The following is a 25,551-nucleotide window of genomic DNA, read 5'->3' on the forward strand; positions in this document are numbered from 1 at the left end:
CTATCTGTAATGGGATTTGATGCCTTTTTCTGGTGTGTCTGAAGACAGCGACAGTGTACTCACATGTATAAAATATATAAATAAATGTTAAAAAAAAGAAAGAACACAATAGAAGCCACTTTATAGAACATGAGTATTGACCAAATACTCTCAAGTTCTTTATTATATATTTTAACCCTGTTGCTACAACCTTGGCTGGTGCTGTGCTATCCTTTAACAAATTATACAAAAACAAAGTAAATATCCAAACTAATATCACAGGAGCCATGGGATGTTAATGGGAACAATGAAGACATCTCAAATAAACCTAGTTCCAATAACTGTTCTCCCTAAGATGACTGTCCTTGGTGACTAATGATTGATAAATTAAGACTATACAACTAGCAAGAGGCAAGTAAATCAAAATCATGATGGCTCCCCTGTATTTGACATTCTCAACAGAGTACTTCCTCTGAACAACAGACTTCCAACATTCACATTTTCAAAGGGTTTTTCACATTAGGAATATATGAATCTGATGTTTTCCAAACCAAAAGGCCTATTAAAATTCCTCCCACATCTTTTCAGTCATAGTCTTAACAATATGAGTGTTCTGATCCTCAGTAAAATTTCCAAAGGCGTGTCCACATTCCTTACATGCTCAGGACTCCTGATGATCATAGATTTTCTGATACTGTGTAAGCTTACCATTTACAACAAAGGCTTTCCCACAGTCTTTGCATTTATAAGGTTTCAGATCTATCTGTCCTCTCTGGAGTTTTAAGAGCTTTGCTATTTCTATATGTTCCTCCATTCCTTATATTCCATGGATTCTTTTATGTTGAGGAAGGCCTGATCCCCAATTGAAGATATTTCCACATTTTTTACAGTGACAGGATTTTACAATGGTATGAATTTTCCAATATGCATTGAAGTATGAACTAATTCTAAATGTTTTCCCATGCTTCTTACATTCATAGGGTTTCTAATATACAGGTAGCTTAGAATTATTGTTAATGGCCTTTTCACATTCTTTATATTCATAAGGCTTCTACTAATATGAAATGTAGAGCCCAACTAGCTTGATTTTTGACTAAAGACCTTTATACATTCTTCACATTGGTTAGGTTTCTCACCAGTATGAATCACAATTGTGGGTTCTCTTATAAATTCTAAGTCTTGGACCATGAACAAAGCCTTTTGCACATTCCTTGCACTGATAGGGTTTCACATCAGTATGGATTTTCTGATGTTGAATAAGTTGGTGCTAAGTCTGAAAGCTGACCAGCACTGCTCACTCACATTCAAAGGACTTCTTTCCAGCACGAATGCTCTGGTACTTAGTAAACTGAGCCAGAACAGTGAAGGCCTTTCCACATTCCTTACACTGAATTGGTTTCTCATCAGAATCAATTTTCTGATGTTGCATGAGCTTTGAACAATCAAAGCCTTTCCCACACTCATTACATTCATATGGTTTCACAGCAGCATGAATAACCCTATGTCAAATAAGAGTGGAGACACACTTAAAGGACTTCCAACATTCCTTGCATTCAAATTGTTTTTAACCTGAATAAATTTGTTTTATGGCTCATAAGACAAAAGGCCTCTCTACACTCTTTGCATTTTCACCATTATGAAATCTCTGGTGGCGAATAAGATGTATATTAAGCCTAAAGGCTTTTCCACATTTCTTACAGTCAAAGGGTTTCTCTCCAGTGTGAACACTCTGATGCTCAGTAAAATTTGAACTTCTACGAAAGAATTTCCCACATTCCTTGCACTGATATGGTTTTTCACCAGTATGAATTCTCTGATGTTGAGTAAGTAGGGACTGAAGTCTGAAAGCTAACCCACACAGCTTACACGTGAAAGGTTTCACATTACTGTGAATACTCTGATGCTCGGTATAATTTGACCTTCGACGAAAGAATTTCCCACATTCCTTGCACTGATATGGTTTTTCACCAGTATGGATTCTCTGATGTTGATTAAGCAGGGACTGAAGTCTGAAGTCTGACCCACACAGCTTACACTTATAAGGTTTCACATTACTGTGAATACTTCGATGCTCAATAAAATTTGAACTTCTACGAAAGAATTTCCCACATTCCTTGCATTCATATGGTTTTTCACCAGTATGAATTCTCTGATGTTGAGTAAGTAGGGACTGAAGTCTGAAGGCTGTCCCACACAGATTACACTTGTAAGGTTTCACATTAGTGTGAATACTCTGATGCTCGGTATAATTTGACCTTCGACGGAAGAATTTCCCACATTCCTTGCACTGGTATGGTTTTTCATCAGTATGAATTCTCTGATGTTGATTAAGTAGGGACTGAAGTCTGAAGTCTAATCCACACAGCTTACACTTATAAGGTTTCACATTACTGTGAATACTCTGATGCTCAATAAAATTTGAGCGTCGACGAAAGAATTTTCCGCATTCCTCACACTGATATAGTTTCACATCAGTATGGATTCTCTGATGTTCAGTAAGATGGTACTTACGTCTAAAGACTGACCCACACAACTTACACTGGAAAGGCTTCTCATCAGTGTGAGTTTTCTGATGCTCAGAAAGATATGCTTGAAGCCTAAAAGCTTTCCCACATACATTACACCCAAAGGCTTTCTCACTGGTGTGAATATTCTGGTGCTGCATAAGGTAGGAGCCACTATTGAATATCTTTCCACACTGTTTACATTCAAATGATTTCTTTCCAGTATGAATGTTCCGGGGCTGAGTGATGAGCTCTGCTAGAACATTCAAGACATTTCCATACTCTTTATACTGAAAGGGTTTCTTATCAGAATGAACTTTCTGATGACGCATGAAGTTTGAACGACGATTAAAGGCTTTCCCACACTCATTACATTCAAATGGTTTCACACCAGCATGAATAAACTTATGTTGAACAAGGCTGGAGTCATGCTTGAAAGACTTACCACATTCACTACATTCAAAAGGTCTCTCACCACTGTGAGCGTTCAGATGTCTTGTAAGATGCTGTTGTATTTTGAAGGCCTTCCCACAATCCTTACATTCATAGGGTTTTTCTACAGAATGAATACTCTGATACTGAGTAAGAGTTGAACTACAACCAAAATACTTCCCATACTCCTTACATTCATATAGTTTTTCTAGACTGTGAGTTAGAGTATGGCAGGTGTAAGTGGGTACTTTTTCCTTGTTAGTATTCTTTTGATCAACATCTCCTTCTTGACAATCCTGTAGTCCTCTGAATGTACTATAGCTGTGGCCATTACTAAAACTGGAGCCCTTAAGTTCAAAAGTTTCACTTATATGCCTTATGGTCTGTTTGAATAAATTTATAGTATATATGTGGTTGTCTGGAAATAGTTCTTGAGTTTCATATTCTGACTCCAAATCTGGAAAAAAAAAGTAGAAAACAAGAATATTTTATTTTTCTGCTAACACATTTACAATCCATTAAATGAATGGTCTGACTCTAAAGCATTTTCTGAGAAGCTAAACTGGAGTTCGGAGAGCAGCAACAATAAACTTTATTTAAGAAAGTACTCTTTATAGGTAGATCACTTAGAAATGGGAAGGCACGTCTGCTTAACAAGACTATAACTAATTATACTCAAATAGTCTTATGGGGTTTTTTTTTTTGCATAATACACACTTTTTGGTGAAGTTTTTGAACCAGTTAAATAACATTGCACAAATACAAAATATCTGTTATACATTAAGAAAACTGTCAGGGACCTGAAAACCTCAAAAAAGGGTGGAGGTAAAAATCTGTGGTGCTGGTAATACAAATGGTAATAATACCAGCAACAAGGAACCAGGGTTACCAGGGTCATGATTTCCACACCAGCTTGAACAATATACTGAAACTCTGTCTAAGAAAAATAAGAAAAAGCTAAAAAGAAAACAGAAAGAAAGCAGGAATAAAAAACTCATTGGAATTTTTTAAAAGAGTAAGGCTCTCTGGCTAGGGAAACTGTAGACATTCCCACATTCCTTGCACTGATATAGTTTTTCAGATCCTTACCTATCCCTCTTCTCCTCCAAATTCAATCACCTAATCTCATCCCTCAATCTGTACCAGACCACCTGCTGCAGCCTTCCTGTCCCCATCATGCAAATCTGCATTTCCAAACTAACTTTTACCCACTCACTGCTTGATCCCAATGCACAATTCCAACAGGTATTCCCTGGAAATCTGAAGGTCACTCTGGTCAGGGAAACAGGTAGGCTAACAGCAGATCTTTACTTCTCCTCGATTCCTCCAACTCCAATTCCCAGTCTCATCCCTAGCTCTATAGCGGACTACCTGCTATAGCCTCTCCTCACCCTTAGACCCCATTCCAAAGATCTAGTGGAACATCCGCTTTCCTCCCTCCTATGGGATCCTACAACACTCCTAAATGTCAGCTCTCAATACCTAGAAACACATTTAACCTAGAACCCCTAATGGCAACACCTATCAGGACCCCAGAAGAACTTCCTACCAGGCAACACACTTTCCTAAGAACAAAAGAAAGCAACAGAAAGCAAAGAACACCCAACAAAGACAAGACCTGATATCAGCACCTAGAATTACAATTTTCCCAAATCCAAATGTCTATATGCCATGTTATACAAAAACACAACACAGTCAGGGCAGTACATGTACACTAGAGCCTAGAACCCCTACTACAGCAGGACTTGAGTATTGCAACATGGCTAAAGTACAATAACAAGCATTACAATAGCCTTTATGAATATGATAGAGGCCATTAAAGAGAAAATGAAGAAATCCTTTTAAATAAATCTATGAAAACACAATTCATAAGTGGAAATCAATTAATTAAACAGGTCAAGACCTGAAAGTACAAATAGAATCAATAAAGAAAACCCAAACTGAGGGACATCTAGAAGTTAAAAGGTTAGGGACTAAAAAAGAACACTCAGAGGAAAATCTCACAAACAGAATTCAAGAAATGGAAGACAGAATAGCAGAAATTGAAGACAGAATAGTAAAAATGGGTATCTTTGTCAAAGAAAATGGTAAAGCTAAAAATGTTCCTTATGAATCATCTAGGAAATCAGGGACACCAAGAAAAGACCATATCTAAGAATAAGAACAGAGAAAGGAGGAGGGACCTAGGTCAAAGGCAAAGAAATATTTCCAACAAAATGATAAAAAGAAAATTACCACAATTTAAAGAATGAGATGCTTATCAAGGTACAGGAAGCAATCAAAACACCAATTACACTGGACCAGAAAAGAAAGTTCTCTCAGCACATAATAATCAAAACACTAAACATATAAGACAAAGAAAGAATATTAAAAGGTGTAAGGGGGAAAGACCAAGAAGCATAAAAAGGCAGAGTTACTAGACTAACACATGGCTTCCTAATCAAGAGTTTAGCAACCAGAATAGACTACACAGATGTACGACTCTAAGAGACCACAGACACCAGCCCAGACTAGTATACCCAGGAAAAATTTCTAACACTATAGATGGGTAAGAGACATTTCATGATAGAAATCAAATGTAAGCAGTATCTATGAACAAATCTACCCTATAAAAGGTTCTAGAACAGTGGTTCTCAACCTTCTTAATGTTGTGACCCTTTAATACAGTTTCTCATGTTGTGGTAACTACCACCATAAAAATTTTTTGTTATTTCATAACAATTTTGTTGCTGTTATGAATCATAATGTAAATATCTGATATTTCTGATTGTCCTAGGCAACCCCCTGTGAAAAGGGGTCACAAGTTTGAACCATTGCTCTAGCAGGAAAACTCCAGTCCAAAGAGGTTAACAGAAAACACAAGTGATAAATAATCCCAGATTAGCAAATGAAAAAACGAGAAACACACACACCCGTACAACAAAGTAAGAAAAATCAAGAAACACTGCTCATTGATATCTCTCAACATCAGTGGGCTCTATCCCCCAGTAAAAGAACACAGACCAACAGAATGGATTCAGAAAACTTCTGCTCTATCCAAGAAAAACATATTAACACCAAGAATAGACATCACACCTCAGGGTAAAGAAATGAGGAAAAAAATATTCCATTTCCAAACAAATAGAATTGCTTGAGCAAGCTGGTGTAGCCATTTTAATATGTGACAAAATAGAGTTCAAACCAAAACTAACTAGAAGTGAAAAAGAAGGATAATACATGATCATCAAAAACAAAACAAAAAACAACACAAACAAAATGCCAACATATATGCACTGAACAGAAATCATTCAAGTTTGTAAAAGAAACATTATTTCTGCTTAAATCACATATGCTAATAATAATAATAATAGCATTAATAATAACGGGAGACTATAATACCCCACTCTCACCAATAGACAGGTCAACCGGACAAACTCAACAGAGAAATGCTGGCACTAACTGACATAATAAACCAAATGACCCAACAGATATTTACAGAACGTATCACCCAAACACAAAAGAATATATCCTCTCAGACCCCGTCCATCTTTCTCTCAAAATTAACCACATACTTCCACAAAAAGGAAGTCTCAAAAGACACAGAAAATTTAAATTAACACCTTATATTCTATCTAGCCATTATGGATTAAACAAAAAGCTTACAAACTCATAAAAACTAAACAACTCATTATCAAAGGTCAAAGTATGTTGGTGTGCAGATGATGTGACAGCATACATAAGTGACTCTGAAGACTCCAATGGGGAACCATTACAGCTGATAAACACATTCAGCAAAGAAGCTCGATGCAAAATTAACTCACAACATTGGTAATCCTAAGTACAAAAGACAAATGGCCTGAGATAGAGAAAGAAATCAGGGAAACAACACCTTTCACAACAGCCTTAATTAATATACAATATCATGGGGCTTGTACGATAAAAACAGTAAGATACTGAAGAGAGAAAGTGAAGAAGATATCAGAAGATGGAAAGCTCTCCCATGCACTTGGATGGGTAGGATTCATATAGTAAATATAACCCTCATACCACAAGAACTCTACACATTCAATGAAATCATTATCAAAATAACAACACAATTAATACTTCACAGATCTTGAAAGGCCAACTTTCATTTTATATGGAATACAAAATAAAAAAAAAAAACCCAGGATAGTTTAAAAATTGTTCAGTAATAAAAGAACTGTGGGAGGTATATCACCATCCTGTAGTGTGATGTATCGTGTGGGCCTGGCCCTTTAAAGGATCCATAGTTGCTAATCAACTAGTCTTCAAGGGAACTGTTAGACTCTATGAGCTTCAGTATCATTTGCCTCTTGGACCTCTTTTGACAGACAAGTATAAAGCAGAGGCTGTGATGGGATAAGTAAGATGCAGGTGGCAGAAGAAATGGGGTCAGAGAGATGAGTTGGTGCAGAAAAGAGACTGAGCAGAGTAAATAGGAGACTGCTGAGCCAGGAGGACCTGAGCTGAGCCAGACAGATATCCTTAGGACACAGTTGAAAGTGACCTGGACTAAAGAATAAGGAGAGAAGACAGCTGGTGACGGCTAGTCAGGAGAAGGGAGCTGAGCAGAGAGGCTGGCACAGCTGTTACAGTTTAGAACTGCTAGTACTGGGGAAACTGTGAGAAGAGACTGTCGAAGCACACGGTTCAGAACTGAGGGAGGAATGGCTGGGAGAAACCTTTGAAGGAGCTGGGTTGGAAATTGGGAGGACGGAGGGGAGGGAGTTAAGAGAACTGGTTACTGTTTGTAAGAAAAGGAGACGTTAAAAGCAACATTTAAAAGGAAAAGAACTATAGGTTACACCAACTCCAATCTCAAGCTGTACTACAGAGTATAAAAACAGTTTGTGTAGAGAAATTGTCATCCAGCAACATGGCTGCCCTGGCAAAGGATCACATCACAAAACTTTCTAGGTCTGTGTGATCCAGCTGCAATGACACATCTTTAATCCCTCTGGCAGGAATACAGACATCCCACTAACTTAACTTTGTGTCAAGTCTAGCATGGCTGCCCCTGGAGCAGAGCCAGCAGGGCGTGGGCCTGTGGTTACAGTAAGCTTAAGGTTTGTTTATATTAAAATGTATATACTTCACTTCATGTTCCTCATTCGGAAACTGTTCTCCCGGCCAAGGTTAATGATGTCATGATAATTGGAAACAGCACAATTTGGAAAAGTAAGAATGTGTCTATGTTCCTCAGCAAAATGGTAAATGCTGTGACCTTCAAGACAGCCCTTTTTTTTTTTTTTAAAGATTTATTTTATTTATTATATATAAGTACACTGTAGCTGTCTTCAGATACACCAGAAGAGGGCATCAGATCTCTTTACAGATGGTTGTGAGCCACCATGTGGTTGCTGGGAATTGAACTCATGACCTCTGGAAGAGCAGTCGGGTGCTCTTAACTGCTGAGCCATCTCTCCAGCCCTTCAAGACAGCCCTTAAGGTTGTGGAAAAGACCTTTGACAACATGAGTTCAAGAATATATAAACAGGATTTCTCAACTATGCAAAATATAAGAATGCAATATGAATTGTATGAGGGACTTCACAGATCTGAAAGAACAGAGGCAGCTGCACTAATGAGTCCATAAAGAGAAAGGAATAGTTAAAAAAACAAGGCTCATGGTTCAAGTAATTAGAGAGTGAGTGCTGATCTCAGGGTGGAATCCCACCCAGCTAAGCTTATTGTTTGTGTTTACAAAGGCAGGCACACCTCTGAGTTCATTTGCTATGTTAAAAACATGTACTTGTCTTTTTCTAAGAATCAAGGGGCTAAAGTCATAAAATGCTGATTCATGGGATAATCAAAAGGGAACCTGGGGTAAACTATTGAATTGCTATGCAAGTAAAAGACTGGACTTTGGTCTGCAAGAGCTGAGCAACGTAGAGCGCTACCTAGAGAGTTAGTATAGCTCTATTAGAATTTCTTCTAGCAGGTATTCTGACTTTGATCAGAAAACCCAAGAGCTGTCTTGAGCAACAAAGCTGCCTCAAGCAAAGAGCTGTCTTGAGTAGAGAGCTATCTAGGGGCCTATATCAAGCAGATACAGAACTGTCAGTTGGCACCCTTCCAGTTGTTCTACCACTCCCAAACGCCCCTTCTTCAGGACTCCCTCTCCAAGCTGAGGCTGGACCTCAGCACCTCTGGCTGAAATATAGGTATGCCCTTGGCACATAGCTTTAACCTGCTGAATAACACTAATGGTAAAGTTAGTAGACGGAAAGAGCCATGTCTGGAAGTGATATCTAATTGAGGGGCAGTCAAAGTGATGACTCAGAGACAGATTTGACAGAATGAGTCAGAGATAGGATATGGCCATCTCTTGGGAGAACAGCACAGGAAACAGAAGCTATTTAAGAGCAGTGCAAGGAGAGACTTAGTTGAGAATGAATACAGTAGAGTTGAGTTAGTGGCAGTTCTGTTTATGGAGTTCAGAGGGTAGTTTTAACTTAGACATCTGTACAGAGACAGGGTCCAGAGAGAGAATAAGCTAGATACAAATGAAGACAGAATGAGACAGAGAATGAGTAGGAGTCAGAAGATTAGAACATATTTGAAAAATTACTATGAGGCCAAGCACAGCAATTCAGTGAGAAGCCAAGAGAAGCCAGATTCAGTCAGCTTAGGGAGAAGTTGAGCCAGAACAGCGGAGTTGAGCCAGCCACCCAGAGTTTAGAGTTAAAAAGCTTAAGTTTATTTAGCAGTAAGCCTCTTAGATGACAATTACATCTGGCAAAAAAAAGATACTTTCGAAAGCATGGGAATGGCACAAAAGCAGACATGTTGTTCAAGGGAAATTAATTGAAGACCCAGACATAAATCTACATACTATGGATACCAGATTGTTGATTAAAGAAGCCAAAAATATACATTGGAAAAAAGACAGCATCTTGAAAAACTGGGGCCAGTCAAAAAGTACAGCTGCATATTTAAGAATGCAAATAGATCCATAATTATTATCACCCTATACAAAACTCTACTCCAAATGGATCAAAGGTTTCAACATGAAACCAGGTACACTGAACCTATTAGAAGAAAAATGTGAAATAGACTTGAACTTACCAGCACAGGAAAAGACTGAATAGAATATCATTAGCACAGCCACAGAGATCAACAATTAATAAACAGGGCTTTCTAAAACTGAAGAGCTTCTACGCAGTAAAGAGCATTGTCATTCTGACACAGTGGCAAGCTACAGAATGGGAAAAGGTTTTACCAACTATACATCCCATATAAAGCTATATCCAAATTGTATAAAGAACTTAAGAAACTAGGTATCAAGTAAACCAGCCAACTAAAAAATGGGGTACAGACCTAAACAGAGACTCTCAAAAGAGGAAATTCAAATGGCTGAGGCATACTTAAGGAAATCTTTAGCCACCAGAGGAAAATGCAAATCAAAGCTGCTTTGAATTTTCATCCTACACCCATCAGAATGGCTAAGATCACTGAACAAATGACCACTCACACTGACGAGCACGTGGAGTAGGACTCTCATCCACTGATGCTGTGTGTGTAATCTGTACCGTTACTATGGAAATCCATGTGGTAATTCCTCAGAAAGATGGGAATTTCTATATCTCGAGATCCAGCTCTACCACTCTTGGACACATACCCAACGGAGGCTCCATCACAGCACAGAGACACTTGCTCAACCATGTTCACTGCTGCTTTATTCACAATATTCAGAAATTGGAAACAACCTAGATGCCTATCAATAGAGGTATGGATAATGAAAATACAAAATGGAGTATTACTCGACTGTTGAGAAAATGAAATTATAAAATGCTCAGGTAAGTATTGGATGAGACTAGAAAAAAAATCATTCTGAGTGGGGTATCAGAGACCCAGAAAACACAAAAATGGTATGTATTCACTTATATGACAATACTAGCTGTTAAATTAATGATAACCAAGCTATAACTACAGAGGTTAGATATAGAGTAAGGAACTGGGGGAACACAGACTTTACTTGAAAAGGCGAATAAAACCAATAGTTATGGATGGAGGGGGTGGGGCCTAGAATGGAAGGATCAGTTGGGAAGGGAGAGAAAAGGTGACACGAGAGGAAATATGAGGAGAAATAGATAAAGTTAAGGGTCATTTGAGGAGTAGTATGGATATCTAACACGTAGATACTTCCTAAAAGTATACACATATATGAGGGCTATCTAAATAAAACAGCCAAATACTAGGGCAGACAAGAGTCCCACCTGACCATCTCTTGTCCCCTTATAGTCCGAGAGTTGGGTTACATACATCTAATTGTGGGCTGAAGGGGCCTAAGCAAACCTTCACACAGGCCAGGCTGCTGCCACAGGCTGCTGGCCAAGCTGGCAGGAGTAACTAATTAATACATGATCTTACTTAAGCCCACTCCATCAGATGCAACCCATTCCTGACACAGGCTGAGTCACCAAGAACCTGACCCTAGGCAGGCTCCTAGGGTAAAGCCAAATATTCTGCTCTAAAACTGTTCTAAGAACACAAAAACAAATACAAAAACGTAGCAATAAAAGTCTCCTAAAGGGGGCTGGAGAGATGGCTCAGCGGTTAGACTGCTCTCCCAGAGGTCCTGAACTCAATTCCCAGCAACCACATGGTAGCTCACAACCATCTGTAATGGGATCTGATGCTCTCTTCTGGTGTGTCTGAAAATAGCTACAGTGTACTCTTACACATAAAATAAATAAATCTTTAAAAAAAAAAAAAAACTCTCCTAAAGACATTCTGGTACACTTATAGTTCAACCGTTTATATGTTCAGCCATCATCAGAGAAGCTTCCTCCTACAGCCGCTGGGAACAAACATGGAGGTCCACAGCAGACATTATGTAGACAGTAGAGACCTTGGGACACTCAGCCCTAAAAGGGATGTGTCCATCAGCTCCTCCCTCAGCATTCAAGGGAAGAAATGTAAAAGCCTGAGTGAGGGAGGACACCAAGAAAACAAGGTCCTCTAAATAAACACCATCAAAGCGCATGTGATATACAGGGACTGAAGCAGCATGCACAGGTATGGCCTGCGATACCCAATCTGCACCAGGTCCTTTGTGCGAGAATTATGGCTTCCAAGTCAGTGTTCATATGGGACTTGGGATACATGAGGGGGTAAACGAGTGGGTCAGTTTCTTTCACCTTTTCCTGGGCTATTTCCTTTTTGTCTGTTTTGTCCAATTCCAATGTGTTATTTTTTGTTTTAGCTTATTTTATTATGTAAATATTATCCCTTAGAAGTCTGTTTTCAAAGGAGAGACAGAAAGGAAGTGGATGCAGAGGGGAGGAGAGATGGGGAGGAACTGGGAATTCTATTGTAAGTAGAGGGAGGGGAAGACATAATCAGCATATACTATGTGAGGAAAATAAACCTATTCTCAATAAAAGGAAGGGAAAAAAGACTATGAAGATCTAATAGATACATTCAAAAAGTTTGACAATGAAATGTTCAAAAAGCTAAAATCAACCCCAAAAATCATGTAACATGGAAAGACTCATAAAGAAAACTTCTGATGATCATCTTGAGATGGTCATTTCATTAGTGTGAGTGTAACAAGATTGTTTACCTTAACTACAGCTGATGAAGATGGTAAAGTGTATCCTACAGAGGGATGCCTGGCACACTTAGAATCAAGTCTTACATTAATAACAGAGTAACGTGATCATTACATCAACTACGGTTGACGGAAGATTGTAGAGTGTATCCTACAGAGGGATGCCTGGCACACTCAGTATCAAACAGTTTGAGAAGTAGTGTCTGAACATGGGGCTGTAAACATAAATACCGCACGTAAGTCAATAGCTGTCAGTGATTATTTAGGTAACAACACTTTCTTTTCCTTCTGCTTTTTAATTTGTTGCTGTTATTTCATTGGTTTCTGTCTGTTTTTAATGATTCAGTCATCTTCACTGTATATGTTTCTATGAAGGTATGTATATAAACATACCATTTAATGATTCAGTCATCTCCATTTTATGTTTCTATGAGCGTGTGTGTGTGTGTGTGTGTGTGTGTGTGTGTGTGTGTGTGTGTACACATACCATTTCCAGGTCCGCTGTCCAAGGAAGCCAAAAAGAGCATCAGCTCTTTGGAATTAGAGTATAGGAGGTTGCAAACCTGCATGTGGGTGGTGGAAAGCGAGTAAGAGCAGGAGGTACTCTTAACCACTACATGACTGCTCCTGCCCCTCTATCCTTTGAGATGATCTCACATGGCATCTCTCTGACCACAAGCTGTGCCTGGCAGGGCTGCAGGCTCACCTCCCTCTTACTCACCTGGGCTCAGCCTGTCTGTTTCTTCCTTCACAGCCATCCAGGGCTCTTTCTCCTGCTCTAGTAAGGTGATCAGATATGGCTTGGAAACGCAACTTCCTACTAAAAAAAAAAAACACATAGTGTAGACTTTTTTTTTTTTTTTTTTTTTTTTTGAGACTCAATCTAATTATCCCAGGATGTCCTAGAACCTGTTAAGTAAGCAAGGCTGGCCTGAGCATACTTGATCTGCCTGCGTCTGTCTCCCAAATGCTGGGACTGAAAGTGTGTGCCACCAAGCTCTGCCTGTGCAGATTTTTAATTATTATAAAAGTCTATATACAGCCTGGCATGGTAGGTGGATCAAGCCTGTGAACCCAGCAGGTAGGGGAATAAGCCAGGCAAGACTGGGCTTCATAACAAACCCAGATCTCAAGAAACCAAATCAGAATATTCTAAAAGCCAAAGGAATGCTGAGGAGAGACTTCAGAGAAGGAAAAGAGCAACCTGGCCAAGAAACCAGCTGCTTCAGAAAAGGGTTTAATCTCCTTTAAATAACGACAGGCACTTGTCACTAAGAGGAGAGCGTAATGGAGCAGTGAGAACGTGAACCGGAGGCTGTACTGTGTGGTGTAGACCCCGTCTCTGCAGCTCACCACTGATGCCGCTCACTTAGGCAGGGCCGTAGGATTCTATGCTCGATTTTCCATCTAAAACCGGGCATGGCGGGGCACACACAGTCACAACCCTTGAGTGTAAGCAGGCAGATGAGAAGTTCAAGGCTGGGTGTAGTTTCTTAGCAAGTTCAAAGCCAGCCTGCAGTATGTGAGGCCTGGCCTCAAAAAAAGCAATTAATAATACCTATCAACAATAATAATAATAATAATAATAATAATAAGAGGAAGAAGAAGAAGAAGAAGAAGAAGAAGAAGAAGAAGAAGAAGAAGAAGAAGAAGAAGAAGAAGAAGAAGAAGAAGAAGAAGAAGAAGAAGTACTACTACTACTACTTAGGACAGGTTTATGATATCTATTGGGTAGGGCCAATATTAAGATTAAATACTATTTCAAATATTTGAATAGTGTCTGATCTATATCAAAACAAAATCATTGTGTTTTTACATTTCCATGTATTTATTCAGTAGCGCTGGGGATGGACCAGGGCTTTGAACAGGCTATGGAAGGGCTGCTCTACTGAGTTACTCCCCAGCTATGGGAAGTGTTGTCATCATTGTCATTATGCTGCCTTCCCTCACATTCACACCCCATTCTTACACATTTGCTCAGTGAAAGACACAAATCTACGAAGCAGGCAAAGGAAGTGTTCACTGAAGGAAACAGGATGTGCCCACTTCTATTTTGAGTCAACTCTATTGATTCATTAGTAAATAAATCACAACGGCTCTTTCATTTAGATGTGTGTGTGTGTGTGTGTGTGTGTGTGTGTGTGTGTGTGTGTGTGTGTGTGTGTGTGTAGGTATGCACACAGGCATGAATGCATGTCTGGATAGAGCAGAGACAAATGTTCCGTATCTTTGTTGATGATCTAGACTTTAACTTTGTGACAAGACAGGGTCTCACTGAACCTGGAGCTCACTGAGAGGACCTTAACAAGTGGGCAAGCCTGTGCTTCCTGAAACTCCTGTTCCAGCCCAACAAACGTCACATTCTTCCTTTGGTAAGAAGAGAAGCTATCTCTTCTGAATTCTATTAACTAGATTTTTTTTTTTCGGAGCTGGGGACCAAACCCAGGGCCTTGCGCTTGCTAGGCAAGCACTCTACCACTGAGCTAAATCCCCAACCCCTATTAACTAGATTTTAGTGTGTGTGTGTGTGTGTGTGTGTGTGTGTGTGTATGAGCACTATGTATGTATGTATGTATGTATGTATGTATGTATGTATGTATGTATATATGTTTGTATGTCTGAGCACCACATGTGGGTATGACCATGAAGGCCAGAAGAAGACATTAGATCCCCTGGAACTGGAGTTACAAGTGGTTGTGAGCCCCTCTGTAGTACTGGGAGTTGAACCTGTATCCTCTGCAAGAACAGCTGGTTCTCTTAACCACCCAGCTATCTCTCTAGGCCAAGATTCTATTGATGGCTTTATCTCTTTATTTATTTATGTGTTTGTCCTCACCCTATAGACTAAGCTACCCTGAAACTCAGTTTGTGTCTGAGGGTGATGTTGCACTCACAGGAATCTTCCTGCCCCAGTCTTCTCAGTGACGCAATGAGAGGAATCAGCCACCATCCCAGCTTCAGCTACCACTGGGAACATGGGGCTGTCTTTTAATTCAGAGTGAGGAAAGCACTCAGTGTATGTGACACATCATCCATTCATGGGGCACAGGCCTTACCCACTGTGACGAGGTGGCTGTAGGTCTCCAACATCGTGTCCCTGTAGAGGACCTTTTGAGTAGCATCCAGGTAGGCCCACTCCTCCTGAGAGAAGTCAACAGCCACATCCCTAAATGTCACTGAACCCTGAAAGAGCAAACACAGAAGAGTGAAATGGGGAAGCTTTCAGGATGGAAAGACAGAAGAGAGGAATTCAGGCGAGGGAAGGGAGCCATAAGGAAATGCTCAAGGCCCCTGACTGCACGAGGTCCCCATAAACCACGACTGTGCCCTCCCCACATATCCAATAATGTGCCTCCCACTCCAGCCACATCCTTCAGGTTGACAGAAGAGAAATGTCACCTGGGGTCAGGGTGAATTACAGAAGGATGCGGTGGGTCCTTGAGTTTATTATGATATCGGATGACATAAAGATTTGCTGTCATGAGAATGATTTCTGTAATTATGTACGAGTCCATAAGCAGACTATACAGGAGTCCATGTTAAATGCATACTAGGTTTAACCTTTTCTGTTTATACTTTTTTAAAAACACTTTCCAGGTGACAATGTGCCTCAGGTCTTCCCTGAGTGCAATCACCTCCCTGTCGCAGCCTGGATGACCTTTCCCTCTGATCACTGAACTCTCTCCTAAAGCCTCCTCAAGCAGGTCACCTCCTCACACATACACAGGGGACACTCACTCTCATGCACTGGGTCATCAGCCTGACAACACACAGATGTCAATAAGGTTTCCCAGGGCAGTCAAATGAGGCCACCACCTCAAAGCTCTGAGGCCCTCAAACCCCCGGTTTCCCTGTGGGACTGACACCTCCACTGCAGGGACAGTCCTTCCTGAGCACAGACCAAGCAGAGAGCACCTGGAGGAATGCACTCAAAGACAACCCAGTACCAGCTGGGAAGAGGAACCCACAGGAAGTGCTCAGACCTGCCAACCCTCACTGTAAAGGGACAGACTGGGCTGGGGGACTCCAGATCCTTGGGAAGCTTCAAGAGGGAAAGATGGGAAGGAGTCACCTAGAGCTGAAAGTCCCCGTGTGTCAAGGAGAAAAACACCAACTTACACAGACCGTGTGTTGAGAATTGGAGCTGGCCATTCTTCTTCAGGCTTCTTCCCCTGGGAACAAAAAGAAAGCCTGTCATTGGATTGTGACTTGATGTTCCCAGGCTGACTTCTGTCACTGTGATCTCAACAACTACATTTATTCCTCAAGCATCCCCACTCACTTTCTCCCTTCCCACCACTCACAGTGCTTCCAGACCTGTACCCAGCTGCACCCGGCTGGCTTCGACTGATAATAAAGACCAGGCTGTATGGCCCAGAGCTGAGCAGGGAGATGGGGTGGGACTTCTAGATTGCTCAGGCAAAGGACCTGAGAGGGGAAAAGGAGACAGAGAGTTGCCATGACTTGGAGGGAGAAGGATCAGATTTAAGAACTGCAGAGAAAAGTCATCCAGCAATGTAGGTAAGGGAAAGCGGCCATATTGGGGGGAGGGGCTGCCCAGAAGGTCACAGGGCAACAAAGATAAAACATACATTGAGAATACTGGGATACTGGAGGGAAACTTGTGCTAGCTGCGAGAGGTTTAGAAATGCCCAATTATTGATCTAGTCAGGGCATATCAAAATTAGTTGGCCAGAGGGGAGCATGTGTGTGTGCCTCTGTGTGTGTGTGTGTGTGTGTGTGTGTGTGTGTGCGTGCGTGCGTGTGTGTGCGCATGCATGCCTGTGTCTTTCATTCTGGAATCCAGAGAGCTCTTGGGCTGGTGCCTCGCATGCAACCTGCCAGGAACCAAATCAGTTTAACTGCTTTACTACTATACCTCAGTGTCTACTCTGACCCACGATTACAGTGTGTAATGTATCAAGTAAGCCATGAGTCTTAATGAAGATAATTAGCTGTAAAACATGCTGTCACAGGAGGTGAGTATGATCCGTTTCTCTCTTTCCATATTATGGGAGATTTTGCACAAAATAATTTTAATTCTGGTGTCTTAGGACTTTTTGATCCTAGAACTGAATTTCTCAACCTCAGTATGGCTAGCACAATTGTTCTGTCTTGGGCTGTGTGAGAACTGTCTTGTGCTCTGTACTACACTCAGCAGCAGTGACCCTCTACTCACAAGCTCTGAGCAGCACACTGTTTCTTTTCAGACCTAGGGATAAGGGACTGAGGTGCGTATTTTACATATGAAAACAGATGAGGCCTCCAGGTTCTCCCAGCATTCCTCAGACCCTACCTGGCACACCCTGCCCCCAACCCTGAACTTCCCAGGCCAGGGGTTGGGCTGCCCTTCCCCCACAGGGTCTTCCCGATATAATCCAGACATTTTGGTCTCTCCTGCTCGCTTTCCTTCTCTCCCTCTCTCTGCCCCACTCTTTCTCCCTTCCTCTCTTCCCCCTCCCCTCTCCCTTAGCAAGGTGACTTCTCTGGTCCTTGGTGCTAGTGATCTCACTGGAGAGCAGCTTCCCAATAAAGTTGTGTGTGTGTGTGTGTGTGTGTGTGTGTACATATATACATACATATATATACATAAAATATACAGATATTGATAAAGAAATACAAATACATATAGATAAAATCTGACTTGAATTGGCTCATTTCACTAGCAGAGAAATAATATCAACACAACCCTCAGATCTCCCCAAGACTTTGCCCTACAGAGCAGCCATCATCAAATGGAGACCTAGTACTGTAGCCAACAGGTCTAAGCCTTGGTTCAATACACTTTGTGATTGTGTATTTGTTTGTGAGACAGCCTCTTCTATATCTCAGGCTAGCCCTGAACTCCTAAAGCTCCTTCCTCCATCTCCCATGCTGAGATTACAGCCATGGACCTCTATGCCCAACTCTCGAGTACACATCTGTGATGGTTTGTATATGCTTGGCCCAGGGAGTGGCACTAGTAGAAGGTGTGGCCCTGTTGGAGTAGGTATATCACTGTGGGCAAGGGCTGTAAGACCCTTATCCTGGGGGTTGGGGATTTAGCTCAGTGGTAGAGTCCACTGGGTTCGGTCCCCAGCTCTGGAAAAAGAAAAAAGAAAAAGAAAAAGACCCTTATCCTAGCTGCCTGGAAGTCAGAATTCTGCTAGCAGCCTTCAGATGAAGATGTAGAACTCAGCCTACACCATGCCTGCCTGGACTCTGTAGTGCCCCCAACTTGATATTGGACTGAATCTCTGTACCTGTAAGCCAGCCCAAGTTAGATGTTTTTATAAGAATTGCCTTGGTCATGGTTATCTGTTCACAGCACTAAAACCCTAACTAAGACAACATCTGATAACCTTATGAAATCATACTTTTTTGTCTCCCCATAAGATTCATAAACAAACTTTCCTTCTTCTGTTATCCTTTCTCTGTACATCAGGTAGCCAGCCTGCCAGGGATTCTCTCATCCCCTCCCGTCTTGTCATAGGAGGGCTGGGACTGCAGACGTGCACTGCTGCATCTGGCACTGCACAGCTCCATGCCAAGCATGTCCTGCACCCACTGAGCCATCACCACAGCCCCCATCTTTTCATTTCTGTGACAGGTGAGTATAAGCTCATGACATTTATAACTGCTTATGCTTCATAAAGTTGGTTACTGAAGGCCAGAGGTTAAAGTACAGGAGGTTCTGCTGGAAGTGACAGCATAGGTCTATATTCCAGCCCTGAGGAGGTAGAGGCAGGAGGTTTGCTCCAAGTCTCAAGCCAGTCTGGCCTCTGTGGTGCTGCAGTCAGTGGCGCTGGTCAAACTCAATTTTAACATTCAGTACAATGACATTGAACCTTCAGAGGCCCAACAGGCATAAGGCCACTCAAAACAGATTCAAATTTACAAACTGAAACTACTAGAAAAATATAAAGTCTCCATGACACTGGATATTTTTGGTATTACTCTAAAAACATAAGTAACAAAACCAAATGGACACATGGGGTTTATATCAAACTGAAAACTTTTCACACTGTGTTAGTTAGGGTTTCTACCGCTGTGAAGAGGTACCATGACTACAGCAACTTTTATAAAGGAAAACATTTAATGGAGCTGGCTTACAGTTTCAGAGGTTTAGTCCAGTATCACCATGCAGAAAGCACGGCAGCGTGCAGGCAGGCCTGGTGCTGGAGAAGGCATAACTTGACCATAGGAGACCTCAAAATACACCTGCTCGGTGACACACTTCCTCCAGAAAGGTGACACCTATTCCAACAAGGCCACAGCTAATAACGACAGTGCCACTCCCTGTGGGCTGATGGGGGCTAATTACATTCAAACAAGCACACATTGCAGAGGAATCGAAGAGGGATAGCAGAGAGAATAATTCCAAACTGCACATGCAAAGACATCCACATCTAAAGTACTGCACAGCGACTTTAAATGCAGACAATTCAGTGAGAAGGAGAGTTCCCACTTAAAGACAGGCAAGCCCACGAGAAGCTATTTCCCCAAATGGAACATCAATGTGGCCTACTAACAGGACATGAGAAATTAGCCTCTCAGTGAGACACTGAAATCACCAGACGAGGAGCAAATGGTTGTCATCGTCCCACTGCACCCGTGAACCTCAATCCACACGTGCTGGCCTGCTCATCTCTTGGTGGGGTTGCGTACCACAGCTACGCAGACAATGCTGGATTGAAAGCAGGGGTGCAAATGTCTCTGGGAGGTACTGACTCTGTAGTGGGATTGCTGCATCACCAGTTCTAGCTGTAACTGAGAATCCGCCATATTGTTTTCTACAATGACTGTATTAATTTATATTCCCTCCACGATGTGTTCTTTCTCTACATTCTTTACTTTAAAAATTTTTTTTTTCTTTCTGTGAATGAAAACTTTGCACCAGTAGATCCTCACCTCTGGGCTCTGACCTGTGCTCATGTACACATAACCTCATACACACAAATTTAAAATTGAAACAGTTAATCTAAAGACAAAACCCAAACACCTACAATCTTGTTTATGTAAAATCCGACACTGTTATCTCCTAGAACCAAGTGAGATGCTGGTTCCTACAGTGTGAGTGGCTGAGGCTGGATGTGCAGCACCGTGGCTGACAGTGGGAGACATGGATCCTTAAGGGAGTTTGGAAGATGCTGATTGAACATTACAAAATTTTAGCTATACAACAAAAGCCCACATGCCATATCACGTAAAACGGTGGCTATGATTGACGGTTCTGAGTAGACAGTAAGCGCATTCTCTGCAAAAGTGGGACATCCCAAGGTATAGAAAACTTCAAAATACTATGCTATATATAATATGAAATTTTTCATCTGAAAAATTCTTTAAAAAGCTCTACATTAGCACATTCACTTTCTTTTGTTTTTCAAACAGTATCTCAGTGTGCGGCCCAGCTAGCCTGGACCTTGTTATGTGGACCAAGTTGACCCTGAACTCATAGTAATCCTCCTGCTTCTACCTCCCAAGTGCTGAGATTAAAATGTACATCACAAAGCCTAGCTTTTCTTTTTGGGTCTCTTTCTTAAATATCCAACCAGTAATCGCTTTATTTCCCACGCTCCCTTGTCCTGAAGAACACTGAGAAGGAACCCAAAATGGCCTCACAGAGCAACAACTAAAGCTAACCAGGCCCTTAGTGTACGGTGTCACTGCACCCACAGGCTTCACCACAGGCATTCTAAGGTTCATGACAGAACTAGAGACAGAGGGGACAGAACCAAGACTCCAACCAGATACCACAGACCCACACGTCCACATCCAACCACAGCATTGCTCACCTGGATCTGGCCACACACGCACGCACTCTGAAAATTACAAGCTCTCAAAGATGCAAAATTTAGTGCTACCACTTTGCCATTCCCGAAATCCTCACGAGTGAACACATCCTCCATCGCCTACATTCTGGCCCTGTTTTGAAAGGCAGGCCTGTAAAGACCAAACGCCATCTGTTGTGTGACGCCATCCAAACAGAAGTCCGCTTAGAAAAATCAAGAGTTTGAAAGACCTAACGTTGATTTCTGGAAGTCCCTATCAATAACATCTTAGGAAAAGGGTGTGGTTCTACAGAAGACGACAAGGTTCATTGAAACGATAATGAATATTAAGTGGAAAGGGAAGGTACCAATTTGCATGTTCCTCCTTCATTTACCGACAATTCCATATTCTAAACCGAAAACCTCACGACCAAAACTGAAACACCAAACTCACCCTTGGGCCTTAGATGTGTAGCAATAATGCTTTCATTCTTCTCCAGCTCTCCTTAGGGATAATGCCCGCCTAGGGGAGGAGCATGAGAGCATCCTCGCTGAGCACTTCTTCCTTCACTTCCCACAACACTCACGTGGCCAGGGCTCTGAGAAGCTTACCGAATTCAACAAGCAGCTGCCCCCCTAGGCGACCCTGGGAGGCAGTTCCGGCCTCATGTGCTTCCCCCCCAAGCTCGAGTCTGAACCTCAGGGAAAGCTTCCCTTCAGACTAGTCACCTGACTTCTCCTTAGTGATGCTTAGTCCTCCGCTCCATCCCTGGGACCGCGAGAGAAAATGACAAGCAGAGAAAATGACATAGATGATGCAGAGAGCTCCAGGTGTGTACACGCCAAGAGACGCACAAGCTCACACGTCTCACCATCCCCAGCCACACACCATTCCTAGCCCGCTGACTCCTGCCTTACTCTGTGGAGACCGAAGCCAACCAACAATTTCTTCTTTCAACCAGAAAGATAAGACCTTCCGTATTGGTGGCACTGGGTTGCCAAAGACCCTTGGATGTTTCTGGAGCTAGCGAAGCCTTCAAGAAACCCGGCGTTTCAGAGAGATCCCAGCATGCAACTTAGCCCAGCCCATCCGGGAACTGGGCCCAGGGGCTTGTGGGAGTTCCCACGGTGGGGGGCAAGAAGCTCCGGGTGCTTAAAGGGGGTGTTCCCGGTGCTTAAAGGGGAGGCTCCCTCCTGTGATCAAAATGCAGGTCCGGGTTCTGTGCATAAATGATTCTCTGTCCTGTGGCGTGGACAGGGGAGCTGAAATTTTAAAATTCAGAGTAGGAAGTTAAGATCAGATCGGGATGAATGCTTTGCCTGAGTCCCACTGAGGATTCCACCTCGTTGTGGTCCAGTAGGGACTGAACTAAAGAATTGGTTGGTTTTTAAACGTGGGTATTTCAGAGAGCCAGATGTTCTGGACCCTTCCAGGGTTCAATGTCCCTGTTATTTAGGGAAATTTGAGTGACGACTACATCTGTATGTATCACCACAACTGTGTCCAATAGGCAGTCTTTACCTCATTTAGAGGATGAATAACTAGCACATGTAAGTATCCTAAGGGGGGGGGGGGGACATAGGCCTCTTTTTTTGTAGGATAAACACATTTATAGAAACATGACACTATTGAACTTTCAAACCCATTTTTGTTGTTTCTCATATTTTTAAAGAACTTTTTCCAAACGTGATAGAAATTGTGAAAAGACTAGACAATCCTATTAAAATAGGATTAAAATCCTATTAAAATAGTAATAAAACCAATCCTATTAAATATACTGGAAATTATGTAAATAATTTCAGAGCACAGCTGATTATGTCATCAAAGCCAGTACCACCTGGGTGAGTCTTACACATTACCAGGTCCAGCCACCAGCACAAGGTGCAACCTTGGCTGCTTCACACAGCAGCCTTTCTGGATCTCCATGTAGGAACCCCCTGATTCATGGCATCAGAGGCTTTCCTTACGAAGGGAATTCCATCTGATTATAAAGACAGAATCACGTGGCCAAAGCTGCCAAGTTCTGCTGCTTGCTGGGGCTGGAACATAACCCCCTTGTTCAATTACATGTTTACCGGCTTTCTGTTTTCAATGGCTTCCTTCACTGCCTCAGCTTGGCTGTTCTGGAATGTGCTCTGTAGACCAGGCTGGCCTTGAACCCAGAGATTTGCATGCCTCTGTCTCCTAAGTGCTGGGATTAAAGACGTGTACTATCACCCCTGAACCTAAGCTTTTCTCTGTCTTTAAAGATTTATTTATTTATTATATATAAGTACACCATAGCTGTCTACAGACACACCATAAGAGGGCATCAGATCTCATTACAGATGGCTGTGAGCCACCATGTGGTTGCTGGGATTTGAACTTAGGACTTCTGGAAAAGCAGTCAGTGCTCTCAACCATTGAGCCATCTCTCCACCCCCCTAAGCTTTCCTTAAATTTGTTTCATTGTAGATATTTATAAGCATGCCCATTATACCTCAAGATCTGGATTAAAGGCATGTGTTGATACAGTTCAAAGAATGAGTCTTCCAGCCTAAAGATCCAGATCAATGGCATGTGTTTTTTCTGCCTTGAGATACAGACCACAGGTGTGCTCGCCATTTCTGTATTGCAGTTCATTCTAGATACAGTCAAGTTGACAACTGGGAATAGCCATCACAGTCCAGCCCTTGTCAACCTGACACACAATCATATCTCCTCATGTCCAAGTAAAACATAACCACAATAATGCCTATGATATAACTATCGCCTGTACAACTGTGAACACATTATAAATTTAGAATGTCCTCTGATGGAGCTTATCCCAGTGGGATCTTGTCTCGAGGTTACCGCTGCCTTATTCCATTTGATATTTTTAATTTATCTGCCCGAACAAGGGATTTAACTGCATTCTACTTCCCGGTGCCCCTATTATTCATGAACCATACATTTTGTAATTTTCCTTTCTCAGGTTTGTTACACTTGATCAAAACACTCTTTATAAGCGTGAACCACAGGACAAGGCTGTTTAGAGATTTCCTTTACCAATGCAAATAATTTAAATCTCTTCGTGTTAGCCTCAGGCAGACCGTTTGGTCAAGGGCAAAAGCAGCCACATTCTTCACCAAATTATCACAAGAACGATCACTAGGCAACATAATAAAATTCTCCTCTGGAACATCTTGAACCACGCCTGAACCATGCTCCACGGTTCAAATTACCCCCTCAGTACCACTTTCTTCTATGTTTCTACTAGTACAGCCCACTTAAATTGATTTAAGCCCTACTTAAGTCATTCCATTGCTTTCCTAATCCAAAGTCCTGAAACCACATTCCATCAAACAAAAGCATATTCAGGCTTATCACAGCCATATCCCAGCCACTGGCAACAACTTATGTCTTAGTTGGTATTTTATTGCTGTGAAGAGACACCAATGACCAAGGCAACTTTTACAAAGGCAAACAGTTAATTGGGGCTAACAGTTTCCGCGGTGCAGTCCATTATCATCATGGTGGGCAGTGTGCAAGCTGACTTGGTGCTGGAGGAGCTAAGAGTTCTATATCTTGATCTAAAGACAGCCAGGAAGAGACCGAGTTCCACACTGGGTGAAGCTTGAGCATATATATGACTTCAAAGCCTACTTCCACAGTGACATAATTTTTCCAACAAGACCGCACCAACTCCAACAAGGCCACACCTCCTAATAGTGCCACTCCCTAAGGGCCAAGCATTTAAGCACATGAGTCTATGGGGGCCAAACCTATTCAAACCACCACTTGTGCTTATAAACAACTACCTCCATTTCTTCCTCCAGGGCATTTGTCCTGGGTTCCAAGCACACTCATGTATATGTAGCTAGCGCACTTGCTCACACACAAGGTTAGGAGTGGGGAAAAGAGAGAGACATGAATGAAAATTTCTAAAAAGATTCCAAAAATGAAACTTCCTAAAAGTCTGGACTGGCAAATTTCCTAGACCCTACCCACCACCTTGGAGAGAGAAAGAATCACCTGCAAGGTGGACATGAGCCACATGTGGCACTGTGAGTTGGGACATTCTGTACCTGAGATACTAACCTGTGGGCAGCTGAAGGGAGATCCCCTGATTAAACTACCAGATTTGACCAGTTTGCCCTGGGAAGTTATAGAAACTTATTTGTTTATTTAGTGAAAGTAAAATACACCCCATCCAGCCAGCGTTTTTAAACATTTTACCTTAAAAGTTGGTAGAGGGGTTGGGGATTTAGCTCAGTGGTAGAGTGCTTGCCTAGCAAGCGCAAGGCCCTGGGTTCGGTCCCCAGTTCTGGAAAAAAAAAAAAGAAAGAAAGAAAGAAAAAAGAAAAAAAA

At 41.8% G+C, this 25,551-nt stretch overlaps 1 protein-coding gene, 1 long non-coding RNA gene and 1 other non-coding gene across 6 annotated transcripts in view; 2 read left to right on the forward strand and 1 right to left on the reverse strand.

Moving 5' to 3' along the window:
- The window catches only part of LOC134483083 (uncharacterized), a 38,599-nt gene extending 15,149 nt beyond the window's left edge, over nucleotides 1-23,450 (forward strand). Inside the window, exons 2-3 of the long non-coding RNA XR_015650282.1 lie at nucleotides 18,896-19,060; nucleotides 21,722-23,450. This is a non-coding gene — a long non-coding RNA (uncharacterized LOC134483083). The remainder of the gene's footprint in view (nucleotides 1-18,895; nucleotides 19,061-21,721) is intronic.
- On the reverse strand, nucleotides 120-22,299 carry Zfp59 (zinc finger protein 59). Of its 4 annotated transcripts, none has more exons than XM_087606903.1 (5): nucleotides 22,140-22,299; nucleotides 16,591-16,643; nucleotides 15,528-15,654; nucleotides 13,193-13,288; nucleotides 120-3,372 (listed from the first exon to the last, which is right to left on the reverse strand). In XM_087606903.1, exons 2-5 carry the CDS (start codon nucleotides 16,621-16,623, stop codon nucleotides 1,571-1,573), a joined length of 2,058 nt encoding a protein of 685 aa, XP_087463029.1. In that variant the 5' UTR covers nucleotides 16,624-16,643; nucleotides 22,140-22,299; the 3' UTR covers nucleotides 120-1,570. The 4 variants fall into 4 exon arrangements, with proteins under 4 accessions (XP_087463029.1, XP_087463025.1, XP_087463030.1 ...); XM_087606899.1 differs by having other exon boundaries at nucleotides 13,193-13,291; XM_087606904.1 differs by having other exon boundaries at nucleotides 21,676-22,299.
- LOC120100218 (U7 small nuclear RNA) lies at nucleotides 8,821-8,884 on the forward strand. The gene has a single exon (XR_015655718.1). It is a non-coding gene; the product is annotated as a U7 small nuclear RNA (small nuclear RNA).
- Nucleotides 23,451-25,551: the final 2,101 nt, after the last annotated feature.

This window comes from Rattus norvegicus, chromosome 1 (genome assembly GCF_021556685.1).
Source record: "Rattus norvegicus strain SHRSP/BbbUtx chromosome 1, alternate assembly SHRSP_T2T, whole genome shotgun sequence".
Taxonomy (NCBI): Eukaryota; Metazoa; Chordata; class Mammalia; order Rodentia; family Muridae; genus Rattus; species Rattus norvegicus.